Here is a 27,368-nt window from a genome sequence, read left to right as displayed (position 1 = left end):
ACCTCTGCCACCTGTGCTAATCAAGAATCTATCTATCTCTGCCTTAAAAACATCCACTGACTTGGCCTTCACAGCCTTCTGTGGCAAAGAATTCCACAGATTCACTACCCTCTGACTAAAGAAATTTCTCCTCACTTTACTTTAGTAAACAGTTAATGATTCTATTGGAAATTACACATTGGCTTCAAGATGTAAATCATTGGGTAAGGTGAGAGGAGAAAGATTTAATTGGAATCGAGGGGCAGTTTCTTCCACTCGGAGGTTCGATGGTACAAGTGGCCAGGTCAGGTACATGGATATTAAAGGTTTAGAGAGATCTAGGTCAAACGGAATTAGCTTAGATGGGGCTTTTTGGTCGGCATGGATGAGCTGGGCTGAAAGGCTTGTTTCCGTGCTGTACGGCTATGAACCGACTGAAGCCACGTTAGAAACAGAACTTGCATCCAGTTGCACAATCCTATTGCATTAAGGTACTCAGAGTTGAACCAGCCAGTATTCATTGCCTTGACTGATGACCCATTGTGAAGCCATACCCCATATTGGAAAACAAAACACAAAAAAAATCATAACCAGACTCATAGGTCCTCAATTCTCACCCCCACCTCTTTTTTAGGTTTCTACCCCAACTACAACCTGACCAAAATGTCACCCATGTACTCCAGAGATGCTGCCTGACCATTGAGTTAATCCAGCATCTTGAACCAACATTATTCATAGTTAGGTCCCATTAGTCTCAAGCTGATAACCTCACTCTGCACAGCAGGAGCATCAGCAATCCAATCAGTATTTGAGACGTCAGTCTGATTGAGGTAACTAGGACAGCAGTGATTTGAGGTTCAGCCAATTTACTGGCAAGATGTTATGTGGAGGACACCTGGGCCTTTACTCTGCGATCACACAGCTGGGGTAGCTTTGAAAGGAACAACTCCAGGGCTAGTCCCACACCAAATTAAACTGTGGCAAATCCCTACCGTCAGCCCTTCTCGTCTCCCCATCTTCTATGCCCTCACATACCTAGCGATCTCAATTTTACAAGCATCACCATTTGTCCCAGAATCTACAGCCCCTCTGCAAAAGTGTTCCATATTTCTTCCATTCTTTGAAGCTTCTTCCTCATTTTGATATCCAATCTTTAATTATAAGTTTTATTATGTCTTCCACCAACTAACACGATTAAATAGATGTTACCACAGCACCTGATGCCTTTATCTTCTAAACACCTCGATGGACAACCTCATAAACCCCATGTAATCTCGGAAAACAAGTTTATTCAATCTGCCACAACATTTAAAAACACCAGTGTAACAACTCTTGATATTCCGAACTGCAATTCTTCACGCCAGTACTCTAGGAGGGGAAACTTTTGTGTACATAAAAGTGGATTTGATTGAACCAGCCTTCTCATTAACACTTTCTCGTGCATCACTATTTATCTTAAGTTCAACCACATTAGATTCCATCTACTTGCTACACCGATTCCCTTACAGCTGTCATTCCTTTAAATGTCACTAATCATCTCCTAATGAGGGCCCACACCTCCCCCCTCGCTCCCACCCACCGCACAAGCTCGCTGTCAACAACCTGACAACATATGGCCCACAATCAATAATGTTACACTGAAAAGAACAGAATCATTTAGTAATGCAACTGGTCAATGCAAACACCACAAGATAAGAATTAGCTCAAAATTGAATCACCACACAGAGAACAAATGATCCCATTAATTGTCTGCTTTATCCACCTCTACTCAGTGAATCTGAAGTTCTACTCTCTACTGCCTTCGACGCATTAGGATAATATTGCCCACCAGTTCAGCTTGGTTGATGATGTTTCGTTTTTTAATAAACTTCAACTAAAAAACTGCATTCGCCATATCCACCGAATGGAACATTATTTAACGGAACAGTGCTTAGGAAATGCACCAACTGAAGGCTAAAGCTGCCAAAAAAACAAGAACAAAGTGGTTACATTTTATAATAATCAAACAAATTACAGCCAGGAGGTTATTCTCTGTAACTTGAACATTCCTACCAAGAGATTCTAATGCACCCTATTAGTAACTCCAAAGTCTGCAAATAGACTTTAATTTGCAGAATTAAAGTCTATTTTATCGAAATTAATTTAAAATTCTGCAAGTGTTATATTCCTAATATTAGTTACAAAGCAAGTCACAAAACATTGTGCCACTTTATAGAATTGAATAAATTCAACTCCAAACCACACGAGGAGAATGGGTCAGCTTGGTCAATGTAGTTCATTTTCAGGAGCAACTTTTGATGTGGGGACTTTGAGGGATTCAGTGACGGACTTCAAAGTCCAGGGCCTTGGCAGATGATGTGGAACAAAGAAAATCAGGAATGCCCAAGGCTAGAACGTAAAGAGTGCACAGACTGGAGTGTCACGGGCTGCAGAGGTTACAGAAATAGAGGTGCAAGGCCATGGAGAATTTGAATGTAGCTGGACTGGTAGCCAGTGTTGGTCAGCACCTATAGGGATGTTGGATGTGTGGAATTTGATACTTATTAGCAAATAGAATTTTGAAAGACTTCCTAGTTTATGACGAGTGGAATGCCAGTCTGCTCAGTAATGTTCAGTTTAGTTTATTGTCACGTGTACCGAGGTACAGCGAAAAGCTTTTGTTGCATGCTAGCCAGTCAGTGTAAAGATGATACGTGATTACAATCGAGCCATATGGGGTATAGATACACAAGGGAGTCACATTCAGCGCAAGGCAAAGCCTGTAAAATACAAACAAAGATAGTCCGAGGGTCACCAATGGGGTAGATAGTAGCTCAGGACTGCTCTCTAGTTGTGGTAGGATGATTCAGTTGCCCGAATACAGCTGGGAAGAAATGGTCCTGAATATGGAGGTGTGCATTTTCACACTTCTATACATTTTGCCTGATGGGAGAGAGGAGTAGGAGGAATGTCCAGGGTGAGCCTTGTCCTTGATTATGCTGCTGGCCTTGCCGAGGTATAAATTGACTCAATGGAAGGGAGGTTTGTATGTGGGATGGTCTGGGCAGAGCAATAGTCAACCAGAGGGGAATCAAAGGCATGGATGAGAGTCCCAATAGCAAACGTGACAGGTGCTTTTACTGAAGTGGAAGCAACCAGCCCTGTAATGGAGCAGGTATTTGGTCAGCAGATCTCAACAGGGTCAAATATGAACAACGTTGGAAGCATTTAGTTCAGTCCAAGGCAAACGACCAAGATGTTGTCAGGTAAAGGAACAAAAGGTTTGTGGAGGGAACCATCGAGAATAAATGCTTAATTTTTCCCAGTACTCATCTTAAACTGGAAATTAAACAGTTAATAGATGAAGGGCGAGGAACATCTAAAGAAAAATATGCAACATTATTGTAAATGTCCAGAATTTTAGTTACTTGCTAATTAAGTTAGATTACACTCTTCGGTAGAATAGTTGCTAAAGGACGTTGACATTTGATACAAGAGCACTGAACACATGTAGGTTAATTTATACTAAAGTAGCAAACAGCTAAAGGTGCAATGACAATGCAGATCATATTTATAATAGATGCATGTGTGGAGGCAAGAAAACAGGACAATTTATAAATTGAAGAGGGCTAATTGATGGATTTGTTGTAACCAAGCACCAATATCAAAATAAAATTTGTAATAGTTACGAGGCAAAATCTTTGGTTGAGTGGAGATTTTCATTGGATCAACATTACGTTAAATAGTTTCAGCCTAATGTGTTTTGTTATAGATGGTGGGTACAAAACATAGAAGGCAAGGCAAGGCATAGAACAGAACAGCATAGACCTTTCAACCCAATGTCCACTCCAAACATGCTGCCACGTTCAACTAATCTCCTCTTCCTGCACGTGACCCGTGTACCTCTATTTCCTGCCAATCCATGTGCCTTTCTAAATATCTCCAAAATGCCATGATTGCATCTGCCTCCACCATCAGCTCCCCTGCAGCATGTCCCAGGCACCTGCCACTCTGTACAAACAGCAACTTGCCCGGCACATCTCCTCCCAACATTGTCCTCCTCACTTTAAAGCTGTGCCCTACAATCTTCGACACTTCCACCCTGGGTTCTGACCTTCCACCCCATTTATGCCTCTCATAATTTTAATATACTTCGATCAGGTCTCCCCCGAGCCTCCGATGCCCCAGAGAAACCAATTCAACACCATTAGAACAGATAAACTAACAGGACACTCATGAAATCTTTAAGTGACAACAAAAACATTATCTGCATCCCAGTCCTCTTAATCAAGGCTACAAGCAGTAGTTTAATTGTTTAGTTTATATTCTATTATCTTTGGCGACATCAGAACCGGCTGGTGCTTATATTTTAAACACGTTTTTAAGCTGCATGCAAATAGGACTAGGAGCAATAACATTTAAAATCACAGAATGCTGCCAGGCTCACAAGTGGTACCGAATTTCCACAGCATAAAGAAATGATTCAGGAGTACAAGAAAATATAGATGAATTCAAATATTATGATCCACTGGAGCTGTTTGCTGTCACTTAAACCATGCCAGGAGATTCACTGTTGACATTTCTATCCATGCTTTTGTGCAACAGCCATCAAGAATAATGTGGTTGTGTTATTTGACATGATTATAGAAGATTTATGTATGATTACAGGAATTGAACCTGCAGTGGGGAGATAAAAAAAAAAACCCCTAACACACCACTAACTCTCAGTCTTGTCTTGCATAAAAAAGCTTCACATTCTCCCAAAAGCTTTGCCTGTCCCCGTGTGGTCGTGAAGTGTAACTGCAAGCATGTTATCTAACAGTTGTAAAGAAATCTCTTGTGTAAACGCTGATTGTTGGGCTGGTGACAATTGTGTCGAGTATTTACTAATGTAGTAAAACATAATATATTAGACAAAACAAGCAGGTTGCTTATTTATGCACTTGCTCAATTAACATGAAAGGAATTTGCTAAAAATGATAAATAGTCTGGCGTCATAGGGAATAACTATGAATTTAGATTGTGGACACATTAGCACACACAATTTTACATCTACTGTGGCATTTGTATTTGTATGTAGTGGGCCATCCAATATTTGCACTGGAAATAACTTTGGCAATTCTATTTATAGCACACAGATCCACTAGCCCAGCTGATGCAGGACAAGGTTACAAGCAACAGCAAAGAAAAATGCTGGAGAAACTCAGTGGGTCAGGCAGCCTCCGTGGAGGGAATGGACAGATGGCAGGTGTTAGGCTGGGATTCTTCTTCATATTGATAATCAGTCTCTACCCTAATTGTGGTTTACCCATTCTATCCAGGGTGGCACAGTGGCAGCGTTGCTGCCTTAATGTACTTGCAGCACTAGAGACCCATGTTCGATCCCGACTACGGCTGCTGTCTGTACGGTGTTTGTACCTTCTCTCCGTGACCATGTGGGTTTTCTCGGAGATCTTCGGTTTCGTCTCACACTCCAGACGCGCAGGTTTGTAGGTTAATTGGCTTGGCACAAGTGTAAATTGTCCCTCCTGTGTATAGGATCGTGTTAATGTGCGGGAATCGCTGGTCGGTACGGACTTGGTGGCTGTAGGGCCACGTTTTTACGCTGTATCTCAAAACTAAATTAAACCCACAATATTATCTGGCAATTGTACCCATCAGCCATCCAATGCAATGGAGCCAACATTGTGATTTCCGACACCCACACACATTTTGTGCCACTAATTAAACACTTTCTGCCCTACCAAGCCTGTCCTTCCAAAGACCTTATGTCAGGGCAAGGAGTGTTATGGGGAGAAGGCGAGAGAATGGGGAGAGATAGATCAGCCATGATTGAATGGCGGAGTGGACTTGATGGGCTGAATGGCCTTCTGCTCCTATCACTTATGATCTTATGATTTGATTTTAACATTCCAACAAACCTTTGCATAGGCCGCCAATTCTTTGCGTCCCAGGAAACGATTATAAAACTCTGGTAGCCTCCAGGGAGAGATGATCTGTGATCAGAAAAAACAAGCAAAAAGGAATCGACCAAAGTTGATAAAAATCAAATCAGCAAAATTAGAGTTCTTGAATTCACCTTGACAACCCTGAAAACTCTATCCCTGAACACAATTTTAATATTTCTGACTCAGAAAGTTGAACAAAGATCTTAAATTCTGCAGATGCGTTTCAAAGCTCTCAAGAAAAACATTACAGCAAGTTGTTAAAAAAAAAAAAGTGATAGTATTGAAACACCTCTCTGGGTTGCTGCAAGAGGGAAACGCATGAAACGCCACAAGCAGGTGGTAATATTGGGAGCAATGCAAAATTCAGTTGTACCACTGTCCTACAAAAACCACCACGCTGGGTACTGGAAAGACTATTGCAGAACTACTAGAATTCAATGGCAACTTTTTCCCCATTCAAGAGGGCAGCCCTTGTTGGAAATGAGCTGCCAGAGGAAGCTATAGAAGAGAGGACAAGTATGTCTTTTAAATGACATTTAGACAGATGTATAGGAAAGAACTGCAGATGTTGGTTTAAATCAAAGGTAGACACAAAATGCTGGAGTAACACTGCGGGACAGGCAGCATCTCTGGAGAGAAGGAATGGGTGATGTTTCGGTTCGAGACCCTTCTTCAGACATTTAGACAGATGTAGATAGGAAGGTTTAAGAGGGCCAAGGGTCAAATGGGACTAGTCCAGTAGGCCAACGTGGTCGGAATGCCTGCATTTCACCCATATCCCTCCAAACCTTTCCCATCCATACACCAGTTCAAATATCTTGTCAATGTTTTTAATGTCCCCTCCCTCAACTGCTACCTCTGGCAGCCTATTCCATATATCCACCACCTTGTGTAGAAAAAGTTGCCCCTTGGGTTCATGTTAAGTCTACATCCATTCTCCCCATGTTTCCCATAGCAGGGCAATCAAAACTAAACACTAATTAATCATTCCAGAATAATTACAATTTTATGCAAGAGTAATGATGACAGAGTTTGCTGCAAGAAATACATGCAAAGATTATGAAACAAAGTTCTCACCTTAACTTCAGGATAAAGGGCATAGCAAGTCAGTTCAAATCGGACCTGGTCATTTCCCTGAAAAGAAAATAAGTAAAGTTAAATACATTGAAAGCCACAAATACTGCTCACTGCCAAGCAGCTCCTGCAAAGATTAATTGTAGCGGTAAAATTCTAGGCTAGAAGTCATTGTTGTGAATTTGGTAAACATTTAGTAGTATGATAACAGCATTTCACTCTGTTTGTGTGGGGAGAAACTGCAGATGCCGGTTTAGACACAAAATGCTGGTGTAACTCAGCGGGACAGGCGGCATCTCTGGATAGAAGGAATGGATGACATATATAGGTGCAGGAGTAGGCCGTTCAGTCATCCGTTCCTGCTTTTTCCTCATATCCCTTGATTCCTGTTGCCCGAAGAGCTAAATCTAACTCTTGAAAACATCCAGCGAATTGGCCTCCACTGCCTTCTGTGGCAGAGAATTCCACAGATTCACAACTCTCTGGGTGAAGACATTTTTCCTCATCTCAGTCTTAAATTCACTGCCCGCTGTACCTGCATGCTTACTTTCAGTGACTGATGAACAAGCACACCCAGGTCTCGTTGCACCTCCCCTTTTTATAATCTGACACCATTCAGATAATAATCTGCCTTCCTGTTCTTGCCACCAAAGTGGATCACCTCACATTTATCCACATTAATACTGCATCTGCCCATTCACCCAACCTATCCAAGTCATCCTGCAGCCTCATAACATCCTCATATCAGCTCACACTGCCACCCAACTTTGTGTCATCCGCAAACTTGGAGGTCACATTCCCTCGTCTAAATATTGTAAATAACTGGGGTCCCAGCACCGAGCCTTGCGGCACCCCACTAGTCACTGCCTGCCATTCTAAAAAAGGACCCGTTAATTCCTACTCTTTGCTTCCTGTCTGCCAGTTCTCTATCCATGTCATTACCCTACCTCCAATATCATGTGCTCTAATTTTGCACACTAATCCCTTGTGTGGGACCTTGTCAAAGGCTTTTTGAAAGTCCAGATACACCACATCCACTGGCTCTGACTTATCCATTCTACTTGGTACATCCTCAAAAAAATTCCAGATGTTTAGTCAAGCATGACATTTCAGGTCAAGCTCCTTGTTCAGACCTGGAGGTCTGAAGAAGGGTCTCGACTCGATATGTCCCCGACTCCTTCTCTCCAGAGAAGCTGCCTGTCCTACTGAGTTACTCCAGCATTTTGTGTCCATCATCATAAATGCAGATGGGAACCCTCTTATTTTCAAATGAGTCGTAGTGTCCATTAAAAAAGGGTGGACAGAGGAATATCACTCTGTTGTTCAGAAAAAACGCTCCATAGCTCCAGGACAGTCCGCTCCAATCTCATTACTGGACAGACTACATTGACTGACCTGTTAACATTGTGTTGCTTGGGCAAAACTGGATCAAACCAATTTAAAGCAACTAACCATTTGGGGAGAAAATCCTGGCTAGGATGATTATGGAGCAGACGTATTGTTGGACTTTCAGTGGAAGAAGAATATCCACATGGTTGGCTGTCAGGGAGAAAGTGAATTCTGCCACTTTGGTGCGTGCTGCTTGTACCTTGGAGAATGTAAATGATAAACAATCCCAAAGGCAGTGGGCTGGGTATTATTATGCAGCCTTGATTAGATACAAATAGCTGAACTGCACAGATAAAAACAATCTGTATATTTACAGCAGTCATTTAGTGTTACACCTATTGATGAAGATCTGATGTCAGATATTTAGTTTAGTTTTGTTTAAAGATACAGAGTGGCTACAGTCCTTCAGCCCATCAGGTCCATGCCAACCTGTTCACTTCAATGTTATCCCACTTTCTCATCCACTCCCTCCACACTGGAGGCAATCTATAGAGGCCAATTAATCTACAAAGTCAATGCAGAAATGTAACATTAACTCCATACACCTGAACACACCATTCCTGTCAAGTTGACCGTTACTAATGAAGAAGCGCAATTAGGTATTTAGTGTTTCTGAGATAATAAAGGAATGCGAGGGGCTGCCACTCAACTAACCTCTCAAATCTTTCAATCACCCACTTAACCTTTAGGAATTATGGTGTCACCTTTTTCCCTTCCAGGGGCTTTTCCCTTTCCCAGAACACACAGTAAGGTCAGTGCTGTTGAAACCCCAGTAAATATATTTTTTTAAAACAGGTTCAGTGGGCCGAGCCTAGTATCTGATTAAAGACTTCCAATTCTTCCGCTGAAGGGAAATATCCAGAGGTGCAGCAAGGTATATTCCTAATTTCAGTTTAGTTTGGAAATGCAGCATGGAAACAGGTCCTTTGAGTCAATTTTCCTGCCTCTTTCCCCATAATTTCTGACACCCATACTTTGCTAATCTTTCATCCACTCCCAAAATACTGGGAGCAAGTTGCAAAAACCAATTAACCTCCAATTCCACATTCCGAATCAGTGGCAGAGTGGCATTTGCCAGGAAGATTTTAAAAAATCCCCAAAAAAAATCAAACTTGTGTAGGTGCCCAGGGAGAGATAATCCAAGGACCTGGTAAAATGCTGCCCAGTTAGTCTGACACTGGACAAATACTACCACCTAGTGGCAAGATGCAAAGCTTTTCCCAGCCAGAATACTGTTCAGTATTGGAGACAAGAGACTGCAGATGCTGGAATCTTGAGGGTAAAACACACAAAGCTGGAGTAAACCAGTATTGTTGCATTGGGTACAATGGCACAGTGGTGCAGCGGGAGAGGTGCCACCTTACAACGCCAGAAACAGAGGCTCGATCCTGACTACGGGTGCTGTCTGTACAGAGTTTGTACGTTCTCCCTGTGACCGCATGGGTTTTCCCGCAGGTGCTACGATTTCCTCCCAAACTCCAAAGATGTGGAGGTTGGTAATTGTCTCAAGTAAAAATTGTAAAATTGGCTCCAGTGTGTAGGATAGTGCTAGATATACGGGGTGATCGCTGGTCGGTGCAAACTCGATGGGCTGAAGGGCCCGTTTCCTTACTGTACCTCTACAGTAATTAGCTGTTTCAGTTCCTGCAAAGTGTCATTTTATTTCAGTAGGGACAGAGTTCCAAATTTAGTTGCCGGTACCATACCTTTCCTGTAGCGCCGTGGGACACAAACTGAGCCTTCTCCTGCTTGGCAACCTTGACCTGACCCTTGGCAATGCAGGGTCTGGCCAGCGATGTCCCAAGGAGGTACCTATCCTCGTACACAGCGCTCGACTGAACCCACGGCCAGATGAAATCTTCCACAAACTCCTTCCGCAGATCTTCAATGAAAACCTGGAACAAAAGCACGGCACGGATTGTTTTATGCAACAAAAAAAAGTCAAAGAATTAAACGTGGTCACGGCACAGATTTAAACTCGCAACTTGTGTGAGCAACATTTTAAGCACAAGGCTCAACACTCTCGTTCAACGTTGCATTGTAGCAGGACTCCAGTCATTCGTCCAGTAATAAGGAGAAGAAATGGCACAGAATCCAAAAAATAAATAAATAAATAAATAAAAATAAAATAAAAAAATCACATCCAGAATTAAGATGCATCAACATCAGACCTTGTAATGGTTGAGTTTCCATTCTGAAAAAATGTGCAATTTCAACATTAAATCACAACTTTTAAAGGAACTTTAGATACAAAATAAATCCTGGAATCTTGACCAAGAGACATTAAACAAAATGCTGGAGGGTCAGGCAGCATTCCGAGTATTCTACCATCACCCCCCTCTTCCTTCAATATTCAAGGGATATCGGGAGAAAGCAGGAACGGGGTACTGATTTTGGATGATCAGCCATGATCATATTGAATGGCAGTGCTGGCTCGAAGGGCCGAATGGCCTACACCTACACCGATATTCTGTGTTTCATCTGTGGGGCGAATGGACAATGTTTTGGGTCCTGGTTGTCACCTGACCAGATGTCACCTGGTCCATCGAGTTCCCCCAGCATTTAGTTTTTGTAAAATAAGTTTCTTCCTTGATACATGCTTGAATTTCCTGAAGAATCAAACTTGTGTCAAGGTCCTGCAGAGACTGTTTCCTTCCACCGCAACACAGATTTCCACACATCATGCAGTACCATGGGCAAGGGCATTGGGAAGTTGGCATTCGGAATCCGAGGAGCAAAATACTGCAGATACCCCGAAATGTCAAATAAAATAGAAAATGCTGGAAGCACTCAGCAAGTCGGGCAGCGTCTGTGGAAAAAGTTACACTTTTTGTTATAGGTTGATCGATTTATCAAATTGATACCCTTCTGTTGAAATGATAACTGCTTCTCACTCCACAGACATGCCCAATCTGCTGAGTATTTCTAATATTACGAGTTTTATTTGCACAGGTTTGGTCTCATCATCACGGAGGAACCTTCTGTCCGGGAATCGGAAACAAAAAAAATAAAAGATGCTGGAAACACTCAGCAGGTCAGGCAGCATTTGTGAGGAGAGAAACAGGTAACAGTCTAGCCCAGGGCCTTAGCTCAGCATTGACATCCTTGAACTATCAAGCCAAAGTAGATGGAGGCACCAAGTTGAATTATTTTGGACCACAGGTGAACATTAATTTTACCTTCTTAGCTCCCAAAGATGTTGCCTTCTTTTGAGCGGCTTCAAAGTCTTCATCCTGCCCCACGTCAGCCTGTTTATGATGGAAGAAAGAATCGTTCATTTCGCTTCATGAATCAGAACAGCACTTAGTCCGAAGATGTGACTTAACCTTTACTTCCCAAAGCTGAAGCATAATTCCCCTGCCTCTGTATTCTGTGATGCAAATGAAGGTGGCAACTATCCAATATGCCTTCTACACCCCTCTACCTGCCACCTTCTGGGACACTTGGTCTTGTTCATCAAGTTCAATCTTTTCCTTAATGTTCCCACTGCCGAGTCTAACAAAAAAAAGCACCGCATGCTCTTTTCTTTAAGAAACACCTTTCAGGATTGTAGACCCTTGATTCATCCTCACTGCCAAGTAATCTACCATCACCTGCCAATTCTCACAATATTTATTCATTTAAAGTAACAATTACCAGCCCCAGTCTATTTCCTCCATTTCATTTTTTTTGAATAAGAGGAATGATTAGTCACCATGCCAAATCTATGTCCCCATTTCCAATAATTTCTCCAGTCAAGTAAATTATTTCTTCAGGTAATTTCTCAAATAATTTTAACAATAGATGGAAACTCTGCACTTGAAACTCTGATACCCCATTTTGTGACCATTTATACCAAGCGCAATATATTTTTTTAAACTTAAATTAAATGTCCTCGATGTTGCCAACTTGGTAGACTCAGACGCTCGATTATTGAATGTACAGAGAGATGCTTAGCCACCAGAGGGAGCTCTTGCTTCATAGAGCATTTCCATTCAACCACTGAGAGGTATTATTTTGTTTGAAAAAACCCCCCATTCTGCCATGAACATTTAAATTCTTTTAAAAGTTCATCCAACCTGACAAATCGTCCAAGAAACACCCCTGCCCATACCAAGTTGTGCCAAGACATTGGCATGGCCACATTTGAATAATTGTGTTCAGTTGTGATCACCCCGCTACAAAAAAGGTGTGTAAGGCTGAAAAGAGGGCAGAGAAGATTTACGAAGAGGTTGCAAGGACTCGAGGAACCGAGCTATTGGGAGGGGGTGGGGCAAGCTAGGACTTCATTCCTTGGAGCACAGGAGTCCGTGGTGAACGAGTTCAAGGGAGCCAAGGGCAAGATGCAAGCAAGTGAATTAGGCCATAGTAGAACAAGCTGCTCATGTTACTCAGTGGGTCAGGCAGCATCTGTGGAGGACATAGATTATATGGCGTTTTGGGTCGGGACCCTTCATGTACTCCACAGATAATGCCCGACTTGCCGAGTTAGTCCAGCACTGTGTGTTCCATGCAAGATTCCAGCATTTGCAGTTGCTTGTGGTCCCATCAATTGGTGAGTTCAGAGCAGAGTGATGAGATTGTGTTGGGGGGGGGGGATATGGGAAACAGGAACCAGATGCGGGCAGGTTGGAGGTAAATAAAATTCAACGAGGCACAATTCCAACGACTCTTACTAACTTATAGAGGTGCCCTGTAGCATCTTATCAGGATGCATCACAGCTTGGTTTGGGAACAGCTCTGCCCACAACCACAGGAAATTACCATGAATTGTGTGCGTAGCCCAGTCCATCACACAGTCCGGACTCCATCTACGCTTCATGCTGCCTTGTGGGAGCAGCTAAAGTAATTACTGACAGTTTTATACTCTGGTTGTCTCATCTACCCCCCACTCCCATCATGTGGAAGAAGCAAAGAGCTTGAAAATGCATATCACCAGATTCAGGAACAGCTCCTCCCTCACTGTTATCAGAGTATTGAACTGTCCTCTCATGAGTGAGGATGTAGTCAGAATCTTCTAACCCATCTCATTGGGGCTCTTACACTGTTGTTAGCTGAACTTCCTCTGTAACTGTAACGTTATATCCTACACTCTGGGTTCTACTTGTGCCAGGCTTGATGAACTCCTCTACAGTTTGATTTGATTTAACTGGATAGCAGGCAGACAAAAGCTTTTCACTGCAGTTCCGTACACATTACACTCACGAAACAACACCAATATAATCTACAGGACTGGATGAATGACCTAGCTAGGAGAAAGCTGTTCCACAAAGAAAGCTGGGGGCAATTAAGAATACGTTATTGCCCTTAACAGCAATTATATTGTTGTAAAAATAAATCTGGTTCAATAAACATCGTTGGGATAAGGAACCGTAGTGCATGTACTAGATATGGCTTGGAAAGTCTGAAAAGTAAAAGCTGGATGGGAGCCAAGAGAATGCCGCAAATAAGAAACAATGCAGTGACGGGCGTCTGGCAGACAAAGTCATCTGTTCCTGGCTCCCTCACCCCCCCCCTTTTTTTTGCATTTAACCAATTACTTGGACAGAAACCCAAGGGACAGGATTAAGACCTTAGGCCTTCATCAGAGAATAGAGTATAGATGTTGGGACATTATGACACAGTTGTACAACACATTGGCAAGGCCACACTTGGAGTATCGTGATCACCCTGCTACAGGAAAGTTGTCGTTAAGCTGCAAAGAGTGCAGGGAAGATCTACAAGGGCATTGACATGACTCATGGGCCTGAGTAATAGGGAGTGGTTGGCAGGCTAGGACTCGATTCCTTGGAGCGCAGAAGCCTCCTGCCCATTTTGCCATTTGTTGAAGGTTTCAAGATTTTTCATTGTTTCTGAATAACTCTAATATGCAAAAAAGTTTAAAGAATATTTTTTTAAAAAAAGCTTTCTAATAAACACCAAGTAAAGTTCACAAAATGAAAATAAAATGGTTTAATCATATTCCCATCCTACTTCCCCACTGCCCTGTCAGCTTCATATGTTTAAGCACTAGCGTCTCTCTGCACAATACTAACCTCTGCAACTGTGATCTTTGGCAGTTCGTGTAGATAGTTGCACTATGGACTTTGATTTTGTGCTATTATGTTTACCAAGTATAACTATTATTAATTTATTGTTCTTGGTTCTTGGTTTCTTGGTCCTCCAAAATATTCCAAATGGAATTTAAACTGGAGGTGGTGAAGGGAGGGCTTAAGCCAGAAAGGGTTATTGGGAAGAAAGAGCTACTAAATTTAGTTGCATCTGGTTGGGTAACTATAGTTGGGTGGAGATTATTCCATGCTTTAATTGTGCGAGGGAAGAACGAATTGCTGTATACTTCTGTATTGTATCGTTGATCATTGCATGTGTTTACTGTGATTGCAGTCCCGTTAAGCTGCAGCAAGGAAGAATTTCGTTGCTCCATCGTCGGTAATTAAACACTCTTGAACCTCGCTGAGAATCGCGTGGCATGGCTCAGCCAGCAAGTTTGGGAGCACCATATTTACGCAAGTCCCAAAGCTTATCTGCACTGGCACTCACTATCGCAGCTATAAATCAGGCTGCAAAGTCATTGCTGAAATGGACTTTTCCTTTTTCAAAAAGGAAGAATCAGCAAGTTAGAATCAGCAAGTTAGAGCAACTACATTAGCACTGTAAACATTCACCCGCTTGCAACTAATCAAGATTACAGAGGGAGCTTTGTGCGGTTTATGTCCCATGATGGATCTTTAGAACAATTGTGTCTTACAACATCAAATAACATTATAATCATTCCATGGCACTGTCCTGGACATCGGGCCGCCCGTAGCTGCAACTGTAGAGGGCTTGGGGAGGCCCTGACCACGAGGAACAGTGGAGGAAGAGACTGACTTTGGTGCCTTCGCACACAGTGGGAAACTTTGATTCTGCTGTGTGGGGATGTTTTATGTCAAATTCTATAGTGTGTTGTGTTCTTTATTTTTATTGTATGGCTGTATGGGAATTTCATTTCACTGTGCCATCTGGCACATGTGACAATTAAATGTATCTTGAATCTTGAATCAGTAACTCTTTGCTCCACAACATTTGTTCACTGCAGAGGAAACCTACCTAAAAAGTTTGGCCAAAGAAAAAAAACGTGGTGGAAAGCAAATCCTTTCCCAGTGGATAATGTTACAGAACCCAGGGATTATGCTTTTCTAATTCAAGCTCACCTTCAAAGCTTCAGCACGAGTTGGCATTTCACTCAAGAACTCTTCTGGCAACCTTTAGCAGTGCTCCTTAATGATCACTGCCAGCAGGTTCCAAGGGAGGGAAGGAAAAACTAACAAGAAACAAAGCGGAATATTCCTTTGGGGAAGTGGTGGAGTGTGAACAGTTGCCGGATGTAGGTCAGTGAGATATTATGCGGTATGATAGGGCTAACACGCAACTCTGTGCATATCACAGCAAACAGTGATCTTTACCGCCCCCCCCCACCCAAGTTGGCCATGGGTTTTAATCAGTTACAGATGGAATTAGCAAGAAAGCAAACACATTTTCAAATGCTCCATGTACAAGTTAAAGGTTCAGCACAGAAACAGACCCTTTAGCCCACACTGATCATTGACCACCTTTATGCCCCTGCCCCACTAAGGAAACCTGAATGGAAACCTATGGAGACTTTGCGCCCCACCCAAGGTTTCCATGCGGTTCCCAGAGGTTTTTGTCAGTCTCCCTATCTGCTTCCACCACCTGCAACCTCCGGCAACCACCTGCAACCTCCAGATGGGGCGCAAAGTCTCCAGAGGTTTCCGTTCAGGTTTCCCAAGTGGGACAGGGTTACACACTATTCCTACACTTTATTCTCTCCATGTTGTCATCAATCCCCCTCCATATTCAACCACTCACCAACACACGAGGGCCAATTAATCTCCAATCCTGTACGTCTTTGCCATTTCCACCCTGAAATAGATCCCGTCTCTACTCTACCCATCCCTCTCAATTGTATATACTTCCATTCGCCTCCAACACTCCAGAAAAAAATCCAATTTTGTCCGACTCGCCACATTATTAATACACTCTAATCCTGGCAGCATCCTGGTAAACCACTTCCCGCACCCTCTCCAGACCTTCCACGTCCTTCCTGTAATGAACTGCACACAACACTCCAAATACAGCCTAACCAAAGTCCTATAAACTACAACATGACTGACTCAATGCCCCTGTTTCCCCGCTAATTATCAACTGTACACTCCGGCCCTCACTTCCCTGTGCACCAGCCATCCACGAGTCATTTGTTTCGTTCAGTTGGAATTGGCCAGCCAGGACCTTATCCAACGAGTTAAGTGCAACATTTGGAAAGAGCAACCTAGTGGCCAGTTTGGTCTTTCAATGACACCTTGAACCAAATGCAATCAGTTTGACTTTTAGAAAAAAAGATTTGTACTGAAGGCAAAAATGCAATCGATAAATTGAAAACAGAGTGCATGTCAGTGGAATCATTCACAGCAAATCACGTAGACACAAAAACACCTCTAGCATGTTCTCTTATGCAGGGACTAGACTGCCGTTTCCTAAAGCATGAAAACAATACATGGATTATCAATCCTATCAAATTTTTATTCAAAACTCTCATTACTCACTACGTTGCATTATGCAATAGAATCTCTCTCTATACATGTTAAACATTTTAGCATTGTGCCAGTGAATGGGGATTAATTCACACATTGATAAACTAACAGTACAACTACAAATTATTCTCACCAGATAAGCAATAACTTCATATCCTTGTTCCCTCAACCAGACCAGAATACACGAGGTGTCCAAACCACCGCTGTAGGCAAGAACCACGGTGCCTTTTGATTGAGCCATTTGAGCTTTTTGAGCCATTTAGCCTTAGGGAATGGGAGGGGGAAATAAGGAGGGGGGGGGGGGGGGGGGGGGGGGGAGGAGAGGGGAAAGAGGAGAAAGAAAACAAGGTTATCAAACATTACCATAACTGTCCATTGAAAAGCAAAATTATTGATAAATATTCTCAGAATTTGATTAAAAAATTGTTTCCATCACATTTAAAAGATGAAATAGCGAACAACAATAAATATCAAAAATCAACAGAACTGCAGATGGTGGAATAAAGACACACTCGACGGGTCAGGTAACATCTGTGAAGACACAGTTAAAGTTTCAGGTCAAAGACCCTTCATCAGAACTTTAAATATCCAGTTTTAAGACTGACAGAGAACAGGCTGTAAGTTTAACATGTTTACACACTTATCCTAGGCATATAAAAAATAGATCAAAATACAGAGCATTAGAGGAATGCAGATGGTCAGGTAGCATCGGTGGAGGGAATGGACAGACGACGTTTCAGATCGAGACACAAGTCTGAAGATAGACGGACAACCTTTTGAGTCAGTCTGAAGAAGAGCCCCTGGCCTGAAACGTTATCTGTCCATTCCCTCCACTGATGCTGCCTGAGGCAACGGAACACCCACCAAGTTCCTCCAGCACTTTGTAGTTTGCTCAAGATTCCAGCATCTGCAGTCTCTTGCCTCTCCAAAAAAAAAAACACCCTAGATCAAACGATCTCCTGAAGAAGAGAATAAGCCCGATGATTGTGTCATTCATAATTATATCATGGCTGAAAAGAGGGGTTGTTAGTACCTGTACATCCAAACAGAATGGTTCTGCTGATCCACTCTGACAAATGAAAGAGCAGGAATCATTTCACAATCACTAATTATCAAAACAATGCTTTGGCCGAGGCTCGCTATACTAATGTCGTTTTCAATGGCTAACAGTCAAAAGTCTTTTGAAGTTCTGCTACTGGAAACTAACAGTAGATCATTCACATTACATTAATACGGCACAAATGTTAAGAATTGATTCGTGAAGTGATTCAGAATGGAAAACTCGAGATAATGGAACAACAGCAGATGAAGGACAGACAGACAGACAGCAGTTGGCTGTAGCAAGTTAATATGACTGCTCAGCTCGAGGTTATGGCACTGGAGGTTTTGAAACTCTTCAAATGATTACCTAGACACAGGTAGTGTAATGCCCCTGTCCCACTTAGGAAACCTGAATGGAAACCTCTGGAGACTTTGCGCCCCACCCAAGGTTTCCGTGCGGTTCCCGGAGGTTGCAGGTGGTTGCCGGAGGTTGCAGGTAGTGGAAGCAGGTAGGGAGACTGACAAAAACCTCCGGGAACTGTACAGAAACCTCGGGTGGGACGCAAAGTCTCCAGAGGTTTCCGTTCAGGTTTCCTAAGTGGGACAGGGGCATTATTCTTACCTTCTTGCAGGTCCTTATATTATTACAATCTATTGCCCTTATCCACATTTTCAGCTCACTGCTACAATCAGGAAAGGAGGTACAGGAGCCCAAGAACTGTTACCTCCATGTTCATGAACAGTTTCTTCCCATCAACTACAAAACCCTGCACAGCACTGCCTCAGCATTGAACTACTGTATAAGGTTGAGCTGTGAACTTTAATTCGCACTAACATGGTCTGGTTATGCAGCATAACTAAATACATATTGTATTATTGGGTCTGAAAGGTCCCAACCCAAAACATCACCTATCCATGTTTACAGAGATGCTTCCTGACTCATTGAGTCACTCCAGCACTGTGTCCTTTTTTGCACCTGCAGTTCCTTGTGTCTACTCTTTTGTATTATTGCTTATTGTATATTGATTTAATGAGTTATTGGATTTAATGTGCCTGTAAAGCTGCAGCAAGAAAGAAATCAAATACGGAAGGGAATTTCAAAGACTGCGCGGGGAGGTGGGGGGGGGGGGGGGGGGGGGGGGTGGTGGGGGTTTAAGATACGCTCATGCATATGCAAGGAATCGAGGGATATGGATCACATGATGAGACTGGTTTAGCAGGTTCTGCATGGACATTGTGGGCCGAAGGGCTAGTTCCTGTGCTGTTCCATGTGATTACGCTGTTCCTGTCCCACTGCAAATGGCAATGAAACATTCTTGACTCTTGGTTATCAACTTCTCTGCCAAGAGAAACAGTTTCTTACAGCTTACTTTGCCTAGACTTTGAGAATTGGGTACACCTTAAAGGTCCCCATAAATCCAATTTTATTTCAAAGAAAACAATCGTAACCGAGACAGTCCCCTCTCCCAACTATAATTCTTCTGCCCTGGCATCATCCTTGACAATATCCTCTGCACCCTCTCTTCAGTGTGATGGCTCGAACTACACAGTACTCTAATGGGACCCAACTAATGCTTTGTGTTGTTCCAGAATTCCCTCCTTGCTAGTGTGTTCTATGTCTTAGCAAATGAAGGCAAGGATCCATTTAGAAAAATAACAGCGGAACATTCAACCATAGGGTCATACAGCACAAGACAGCCCCTTCGCTCATGCCGAACAAGATGCCCCATCTAAGCTACTCCCAGTTGTCCACATATCTCCAAAACTTTCTTATCCAAGTACATGCCCAAATGTCATGTAAATGTCCTTAAAGCCTGCTCCACCTTGCAATAAAATTATGGCTAATACTCCACCTCCTGTCCCTTTACCTCCCCCTTCGACTTCATCCAAGGACCCAATCAGTCTTTCCAGGTGAGGCAGAGGTTCACTTGCACCTCCTCCAACCTCATCTACTGCATCCACTGTTCCAGGAGTCAACCTCTCTACATCGGCGAGACCAAGCGCAGGCTCGGCGATCGTTTCGCTGAACACCTCCGCTCAGTCCGCCGTAACCAACCAGATCTCCCGGTTGCTCAGCACTTCAACTCCCCCTCCCATTCCCAATCTGACCTTTTTGTCCTGGGCCTCCTCCATTGTCAGAGTGAGGCCCAGCACAAATTGGAGGAACAGTATCTTATATTTCGCTCGGGTAGCTTACACCCCAGCGGTATGAACATTGACTTCTCTCATTTCAGATAGCCCTTGCTTTCTCCCTCCTTCCCCTCCCCAGTTCTCCTACAAGTCCTACTGTCTCCACCCACTTTCTATCTTCCCCCCCCCCCCCCCCCCCCATCAGTCTGAAGAAGAGTCTTGACCCGAAACGTCACCCATTCCTTATCTCCATAGATGCTGCCTCACCCGCTGAATTTCTCCAGCATTTTGTGTCCTCCTCTCCAGATGGTCAACACCTTACCTACCCTTTATGCTGCATTCAGGAATTAGTGGACATGCTCCCTAACTTGCGTATGAAGGAACTGCAGATGCTGGTTTAAATCAAAGATGGACACAAAATGCTGGAGCAACTCAGCAGGCCAGGCAGCATCTCTGGAGAGATGGAATGGGTAACATTTTGGGTTGAAACCCTTGTTCAGGCTGACTTACTTCCCTGAGTTAGTTCCGTAACTGACTGCCCTACCTTTAATCTTGCACTCTTGCCTAGTTTGTCGTCCACAAATGAATCACCTCACACTCCTCAGGACAGAAATGCATCTGCATCTTTGGTCCATCTCAGCAATACATTGATATTTCCTACGGCTTAGAATTTCCTTCCTCAATATCAACCATGCTCCCACTTTTTGGTTGCGGAGGCAAACTTCTCAATTAAATTTAACCAAGCCAAATCTTTTTGCATATAACCACAAAAGCTAGTACTGTACAAAAGCTATAGAAGTGGATACATTATAACTTTTAAAAGACATTTGGACAAACCCACAGATAGGAAGGGTTTAGAGAGTTATGGGGCAATTGGAACTAGCCCAATATGCACCTGACAACAATTCAGATTAAATCCAAGCCTTTTAAGTTGCAGCAAGGAAGAATGTAATCGATTGTGACAAACAAGCACTCGTGAATATTACCCTTTGCTTTCTGTCAACACACAAACTGTTTACCATTTCCCTTTAAACTCTCTTGACTTTACCCTCTCCATCGAAGGACCGGTCAAAGTCCTAGCTAACATGCAAGGTGAACACGGGAACACTTCTCATTACATCTTTAAACAAATGTCATCATAATTCAGACACAACCTTCCCCCCCCCCCCTCACAATGCTTCCCATCATTAACACCTGCCTCTTGCAATGCTTTGCGCTATTTGGAGATTTTCCCAACAATTTGCCACACAATTACTGTCTTAAGGGGTTGGACAGGCTAGATGCAGGAAGATTGCTCCCGATGTTGGGGAAGTCCAGGACAAGGGGTCACAGCTTAAGGATAAGGGGGAAATCCTTTAAAACCGAGATGAGAAGAACTTTTTTCACACAGAGAGTGGTGAATCTCTGGAACTCCCTGCCACAGAGGGTAGTCGAGGCCAGTTCATTGGCTATATTTAAGAGGGAGTTAGATGTGGCCCTTGTGGCTAAGGGGATCAGAGGGTATGGAGAGAAGGCAGGTACGGGATACTGAGTTGGATGATCAGCCATGATCATATTGAATGGCGGTGCAGGCTCGAAGGGCCGAATGGCCTACTCCTGCACCTAATTTCTATGTTTCTATGTTTCTATAGAATGACTAGCCTCTGCTCTCCGTGTTTGGATACCATGCAAAACAATGGATTTCACCATACCTCAGTACATGTGACAATAATAAACCATCCATATTTCTCCCTCCACCTCTACATTCTGTCCTTATCTGACTCCCTTTGTCTTCTTTTCATCTCCAGCCCTTGTTACTTCCTCTACCCATCTGCCAGTCACTCCCCTCACCTGTATCCACTTATCACTTGCTACGATTTGTCCAGCCCTCATTCTGAAATGTTGCCAGTCCTTTCCGCCACAAAAAAAATGCCTGACAGGTTGTGCTCGTGCAGCACTGATTTTTATCAGATTTTGTGTATTGTCAGCTGTTAGGGCAAGTGTGTACTTGCTACGCACTGCCTCAGGAAAGCAGCCAACACAAGTCATTTATAACCTATTCTCCGCGATTCATAAAACTGGATATTTGCTGCAGCACCTGTTGCTCAAGGTTCCAGTTTCTGCAGTTCCTTGGGTCTCTGCCATTGTTTTCCCACTTTGAACACCTTCTACAACATACACTTGCTACGCACTGCCTCAGGAAAGCAGCCAACATAATCCACCAGTCTTTCCCCCTCCTTATTTTTGCACGGCAAAAAATACAGAAGCTTGAAAGTATACACCACCAGACTCAGGAACAATCTCGTGGAACTCATTGCCACAGAGGCTGTGGAGGCCAAGTCAGTGGATTTTTTTTTTTTTTTTAAGGCAGAGATAGACAAATTCTTGATTAGAACAGGTGTCAGGGGTATGGGGAGAAGGCAGGAAAATGGGATTAGGAGGTAGAAATCAGCCATGATTGAATGGCAGAGTAGACTCAATGGGCCGAATGGCCTAATTCTACTCCTATATCTGGTGAACTTGTGAACAGCTGATTCCACCACTGTTTTCAGGATTCTGAACAGTCCTTCCATAAGCTAGGGTACTGTCTGATTTGCTTCTGCCCCATTGCGGATATTGGACTTTGTCTCTGGAACTATTGCATTGTAATGGTGAGATGTATGTATCTCCCTCTTTGCTCTACAGATTGACTTTATTATATTTGTGTATATTATCTGATCTGATTGGATGGCATGCAAAACAAGCTTTTCACTGTACCTCGGTACACATTGCAATAATAAGGCTAAAGCTAAAGGCGGCACCTCCCATTTGTAATTATTGAGAGGTGATCTGATTTGACTGGTGTTAGCTAATCATCAGCAGATAGGATGTACATGTTGCAATAATGCATGGTAGCTGCTGTAACAGCAAGTAACCGTAAGGAATCAATTGCATAAATGTTCCCATTGTTTTATTTTTTAATTAAAAATTGGATGTATCCAGTTTATCCACTTTTTATTACAGTGATTGAAATAGCTGGTTGTTGTTTAGTTGGACGTTTTATGAGGGGAAGAATGTATTCAAAGTTGAAACTTTGGTTGTTACACCAATCTACTTTCAACACAGCTACATTGACACAACATTTGTGATACGAATTAGCAAGTCAGAGAGTTTGTGGAGAGAGAAATCTTTCAGCGACTCCCAGAGTATGCACAAACACAGATAAAAATAACGAGCTCTGTTCTTCCGCAGAGATTGTTGCCGTCTACTGTAGCAAAGTAGTAAAGCAACTCCAACCTTTTTTTAAACAATGTATTATTTGTGCCATTAGAAAAACAAAATCATGACAGCATTTTTGAACAGTGTTTAATCAATTTTTAAAATTGCATTAGCCCAGTGTCATTTAAGAGGTTATCATTCCCACAGAATGATAATCTCATAATTCAATGGATTTTAAACTAGAATTCAATGCAAGTAGTTCTGCTACCACACGCTGTAGTTAAACATTTATTACTCAAGAACAGTCTGCCAATTCTACTGCAGATAACCGAATTAACACGAAACGCTTCTATCGCCATTTGTTCGATACTTAAACAATGTAACACACATCGAACACTAATAATAATAATAATGGATGGGATTTATATAGCGCCTTTCTAATACTCAAGGCGCTTTACATCGCATTATCCATTCACTCCTCAGTCACACTCGGTGGTGGTAAGCTACTTCTGTAGCCACAGCTGCCCTGGGGCAGACTGACGGAAGTGTGGCTGCCATTCTGCGCCTACGGCCCCTCCGACCACCACCAATCACTCACACACATTCACACACAGGCAAAGGTGGGTGAAGTGTCTTGCCCAAGGACACAACGACAGTATGCACTCCAAGCGGGATTCGAACCGGCCACCTTCCGGTCGCCAGCCGAACACTTAGCCCATTGTGCCATCTGTCGTCCCAACACTACAGCATGGAAACAGGCCATTCTCTCCACCTTGTCCATGCAGACCAAGTTGGCATGCTGGGCTAATCCCATTCCCCTGCATTTGGCCCATATCCCTCCAAAACCTTCCTATCCATTTACCTGTCCAAAGTTTACATTGGTGGTTGATGTAGACTCAGTGGGCCAAAGGGCTTGTTTCCAACCTGCATCTTTCAATCAATTAAAAAACTAATTTGCTGTACAAATGTTGATGATGGAATTTTCCAAGAATATAAATTTTAATGAAGAAAATGCAGGTTGATTCAAGGGAGGATTGATACTTCCACAATTATCTCTGTGCCTTCACTTTTCTAATGCCATGTCACATTTTTTGAGCTGAACTAAAACTACACATGTCAATTTAACAGCTGCAAAATTCCTGGGAAGTTTAATATACGTTTAAAGGCACAGCATGAAAGTGGCCCTTCGGCCCACAGAATCCACATGGACCATCGATCACCCATTCACATTGGTTCGATGTTATCCCACACTCTCAGCCACACACTATGCACAAGGGGTAATTCACAAAGACCAACTACCCTATCAAGCCGCCCGTCTTTGGGATGTGGGAGGAAAACAAAGCACCCAGAGGAAGCTCAGTCATGGGGAGAATGTGCAAACTTTACACAAACAGCACCCGAGGTCAGGATCAAACATGGGTCTCTTGCGCTGTGAGGCAGCAGTTCTACCAGCTGCGTGACTGGTACCCCTCCCCCACGAACCATCCAGTGAGGGCCATGAGTAAGATCAACAACAGGAGACCCAGGAAGCCTGATACAATAAACTTCACTTGTATGCAATCTGATAAGATTCCAGTTTTAAAAGATAATCAAGTTCCTAAAATGGTTAAACTTAGCCCCATGAACAAAAGCAAGTGCACCACACCTTATCCTAAAGGCCCGATACTTGATCTTATTATTTGGTCCAACAAATATGAAGCTATAGCCTAGAGGCAATGAGCGCAGTTACAAATCAAATGTCAACTCAGATGTTAATATAATTTTATGTGGCTGCTCATTTAAAATATGTTCAGCAGACCTTGGTCCACTCTACAGCAACCGGTATTCATTTGCATTTCATCACTGTCAGATAAAACATTTTTTAAATGGACATGTGGGAGTAAATTGTGTAACAAAGCACATCCATTACATGAGTCTTGCCACAGCAGCTGTGTGTAGCAAACAGAACAAGAACCAATCACAGCAAAGTCTTCAGTAACATGACAAGGAAATAGTGAATTACTGGCAGTCATCTTCCATACAACCTGTAGCACAGTTATAAAGTGTAATTGTTTTGTTCATTGTCTTGTGTACCGAAGTGCAGTGAAACACTTTTGTTGCGTGGTAATCAGTCAGCGGAAAGACAATACATGATTAAACTCGAGCCACCCTGAGTGTACAGATACATGATAAAGGGAATAGGGATTCCTTCCCCACTAAATCATCTAAAACTATGAACATATTCTTTTCTCCCTTGCATCCAGCTTCTCTTTCCATGCATCAACCACCTCATGTTAGTTTATTGTAATGTTAAAATGTTATGCTCCCTTACAATGTGTAGCATAAGGGTTAAACTGACAATTTCAGCTAAAATGTGGCGTTTTCAGCTAAATTAGCAGCCCAAAATCTAGCAATTTTCGCATCCTTGCCTACACCAGGGGCAATTTAGAAAGGCCAATTAACCTACAAACGTGCACATCTTTGGAATGTGGGAGGAAAACAGAGCAACTGGGAGTTGAACCCATGCTGCCTCAAGAAGGACATGCATACTCCGCAAAGTCAGCACCAGAGCTCAGGTTTGAATGTGGGTCTCTGGCACTGTGAGGCAGCAGCTCTACCAGCAGCAACATTGTGGCTTGATTGTACACAAGTACAACATGATTTGATTTAACTGGATAATACACAAACAAAAGCTTTTCTCTGTATCTCGGTATGCATGAGAATAATAAACCTGTATCTAAGCCTGGAAGTGAAAAAAGAACTTCTCACTTCATTGACACAGGAGTCTTAGATTTCACAGGTCAACTTTTTCAGGGCAGGATGCCAACAGAGTGATGCAACTGCATTGGAGCTGGGGCCAAGGGCACCAATGTTATCCCCTGCACCTGCACTTGGGGCAGCTTTAGTTTGTACCGCAAAAACAATAATTTTGGAGCAAAAAAAAAAACTGTTGGAAGAACTCAGCAGATCAGGCAGGGTCTGTGGGAGCGGATGGATGGTCAATCTTTAGGGATGGGACCTACTCTGTCAGAGGATTTATTTGCGGAAATGTAGACCAAATAGTTTAAATAAAGGCAGTGTAATGGGCAGGTAGGGCGGTCCGAGGATGTTTGTTGCGGGTCACCTGCTCTACCTGGGGGAGGGGGGGGGTTGCAACCTCACCTGTCTGCCTCCCCACACTAGTCCTGCCTGCCCTGCCCTGCCCGTTCCACTCTCACCTCTCTGTACCCCCTCTACCCGAGGTTGGTTGCCATCACCTGCGTGTCCCCGGTGCTTGTGTCCCGTCGCACCTGTGGGCGCTGTGCTGTGGATCTCACTCGCCTGTGGATCTCACTCACCTGTGGATCTCACTCACCTGTGGATCTCACTCGCCTGTGGATCTCACTCACCTGTGTGTCCCCCTCACTGTGCCCCGCTGATGTGTGTGTGTGTGTGTGTTTGTATCTGTGTGTGTGTGTGTGTCTCTGTCTGTCTGTGTGTCGGTCAGCTCTGCACTCCACCCGAGTGGTCGCTGTCTGTCCGTGACCCACCCGCTCTACGTGAGGATCGCCGCCGCACCTGTGCCCCGTGTTTGCCGCTTGCCGCTTGCCGCTAGCCGCCGCCGCGCTGCCACTCACCTGTGTGCAGGAGTCGCCGCTGTGTGTGTGAGTGAGTGAGTCCGCTCTACCCCTCAGCGCTTCACTTTAACTCCTGTCGGCGCTGCCGCTGCGTAGACTCGCCCCCAGGGGCAGGACGAATGTGGCCAATGGAGCGGGGGGTGGGACGAGGGGAGGCGGCTTCACCCCCCACCCACGCCGCTCCCCGCCTCCCTCCCTCCCTCCCTCCTGCGGCCACGGCCTGACCCGGCCGTCACCACCCGCCCCGCCTTCACCACGGCCCGGCCGTCAGCGCTGCGCTGCGCATCCCCGCCTCTCTGCTCTGATGCCGGGCGCCCGACCCTCAACAGGTCTATTGAACCCTTCGGGTCTTCCACTTGATACTTTGGTCGGTGGAGCCAGAGAAGAGCATAGAGTTAAAGAGCTGCCCAGCACGGAAACCGGCCCTTCGGCCCATCTTTCCGTGCTGCTCATGTTATAGAAACATAGAAAATAGGTGCAGGAGG

At 43.7% G+C, this 27,368-nt stretch overlaps 1 protein-coding gene across 2 annotated transcripts in view; it reads right to left on the bottom strand.

The window, feature by feature from the left end:
* ass1 (argininosuccinate synthase 1) overlaps positions 1-27,030 on the bottom strand; it is a 96,743-nt gene extending 69,713 nt beyond the window's left edge. Inside the window, exons 1-6 of one of the 2 annotated variants that reach the window (XM_033049101.1) lie at positions 26,884-27,030; positions 17,073-17,203; positions 11,549-11,617; positions 10,076-10,264; positions 6,984-7,040; positions 5,880-5,954 (exon numbers count right to left, since the gene is read on the bottom strand). In XM_033049101.1, coding sequence (XP_032904992.1) covers positions 5,880-5,954; positions 6,984-7,040; positions 10,076-10,264; positions 11,549-11,617; positions 17,073-17,198 — 516 coding nt within the window. In that variant the 5' untranslated portion in view covers positions 17,199-17,203; positions 26,884-27,030. The remainder of the gene's footprint in view (positions 1-5,879; positions 5,955-6,983; positions 7,041-10,075; positions 10,265-11,548; positions 11,618-17,072; positions 17,204-26,883) is intronic. The other variant, XM_033049102.1, reaches the window with a different exon arrangement.
* Between the last annotated feature and the right edge of the window lie 338 nt (positions 27,031-27,368).

This window comes from Amblyraja radiata, chromosome 32 (assembly GCF_010909765.2).
Source record: "Amblyraja radiata isolate CabotCenter1 chromosome 32, sAmbRad1.1.pri, whole genome shotgun sequence".
In the NCBI taxonomy this organism is placed as follows: domain Eukaryota; kingdom Metazoa; phylum Chordata; class Chondrichthyes; order Rajiformes; family Rajidae; genus Amblyraja; species Amblyraja radiata.
Note: the sequence above shows the minus strand (reverse complement) of the source record. Positions and strands in the feature narration are given on the sequence as shown.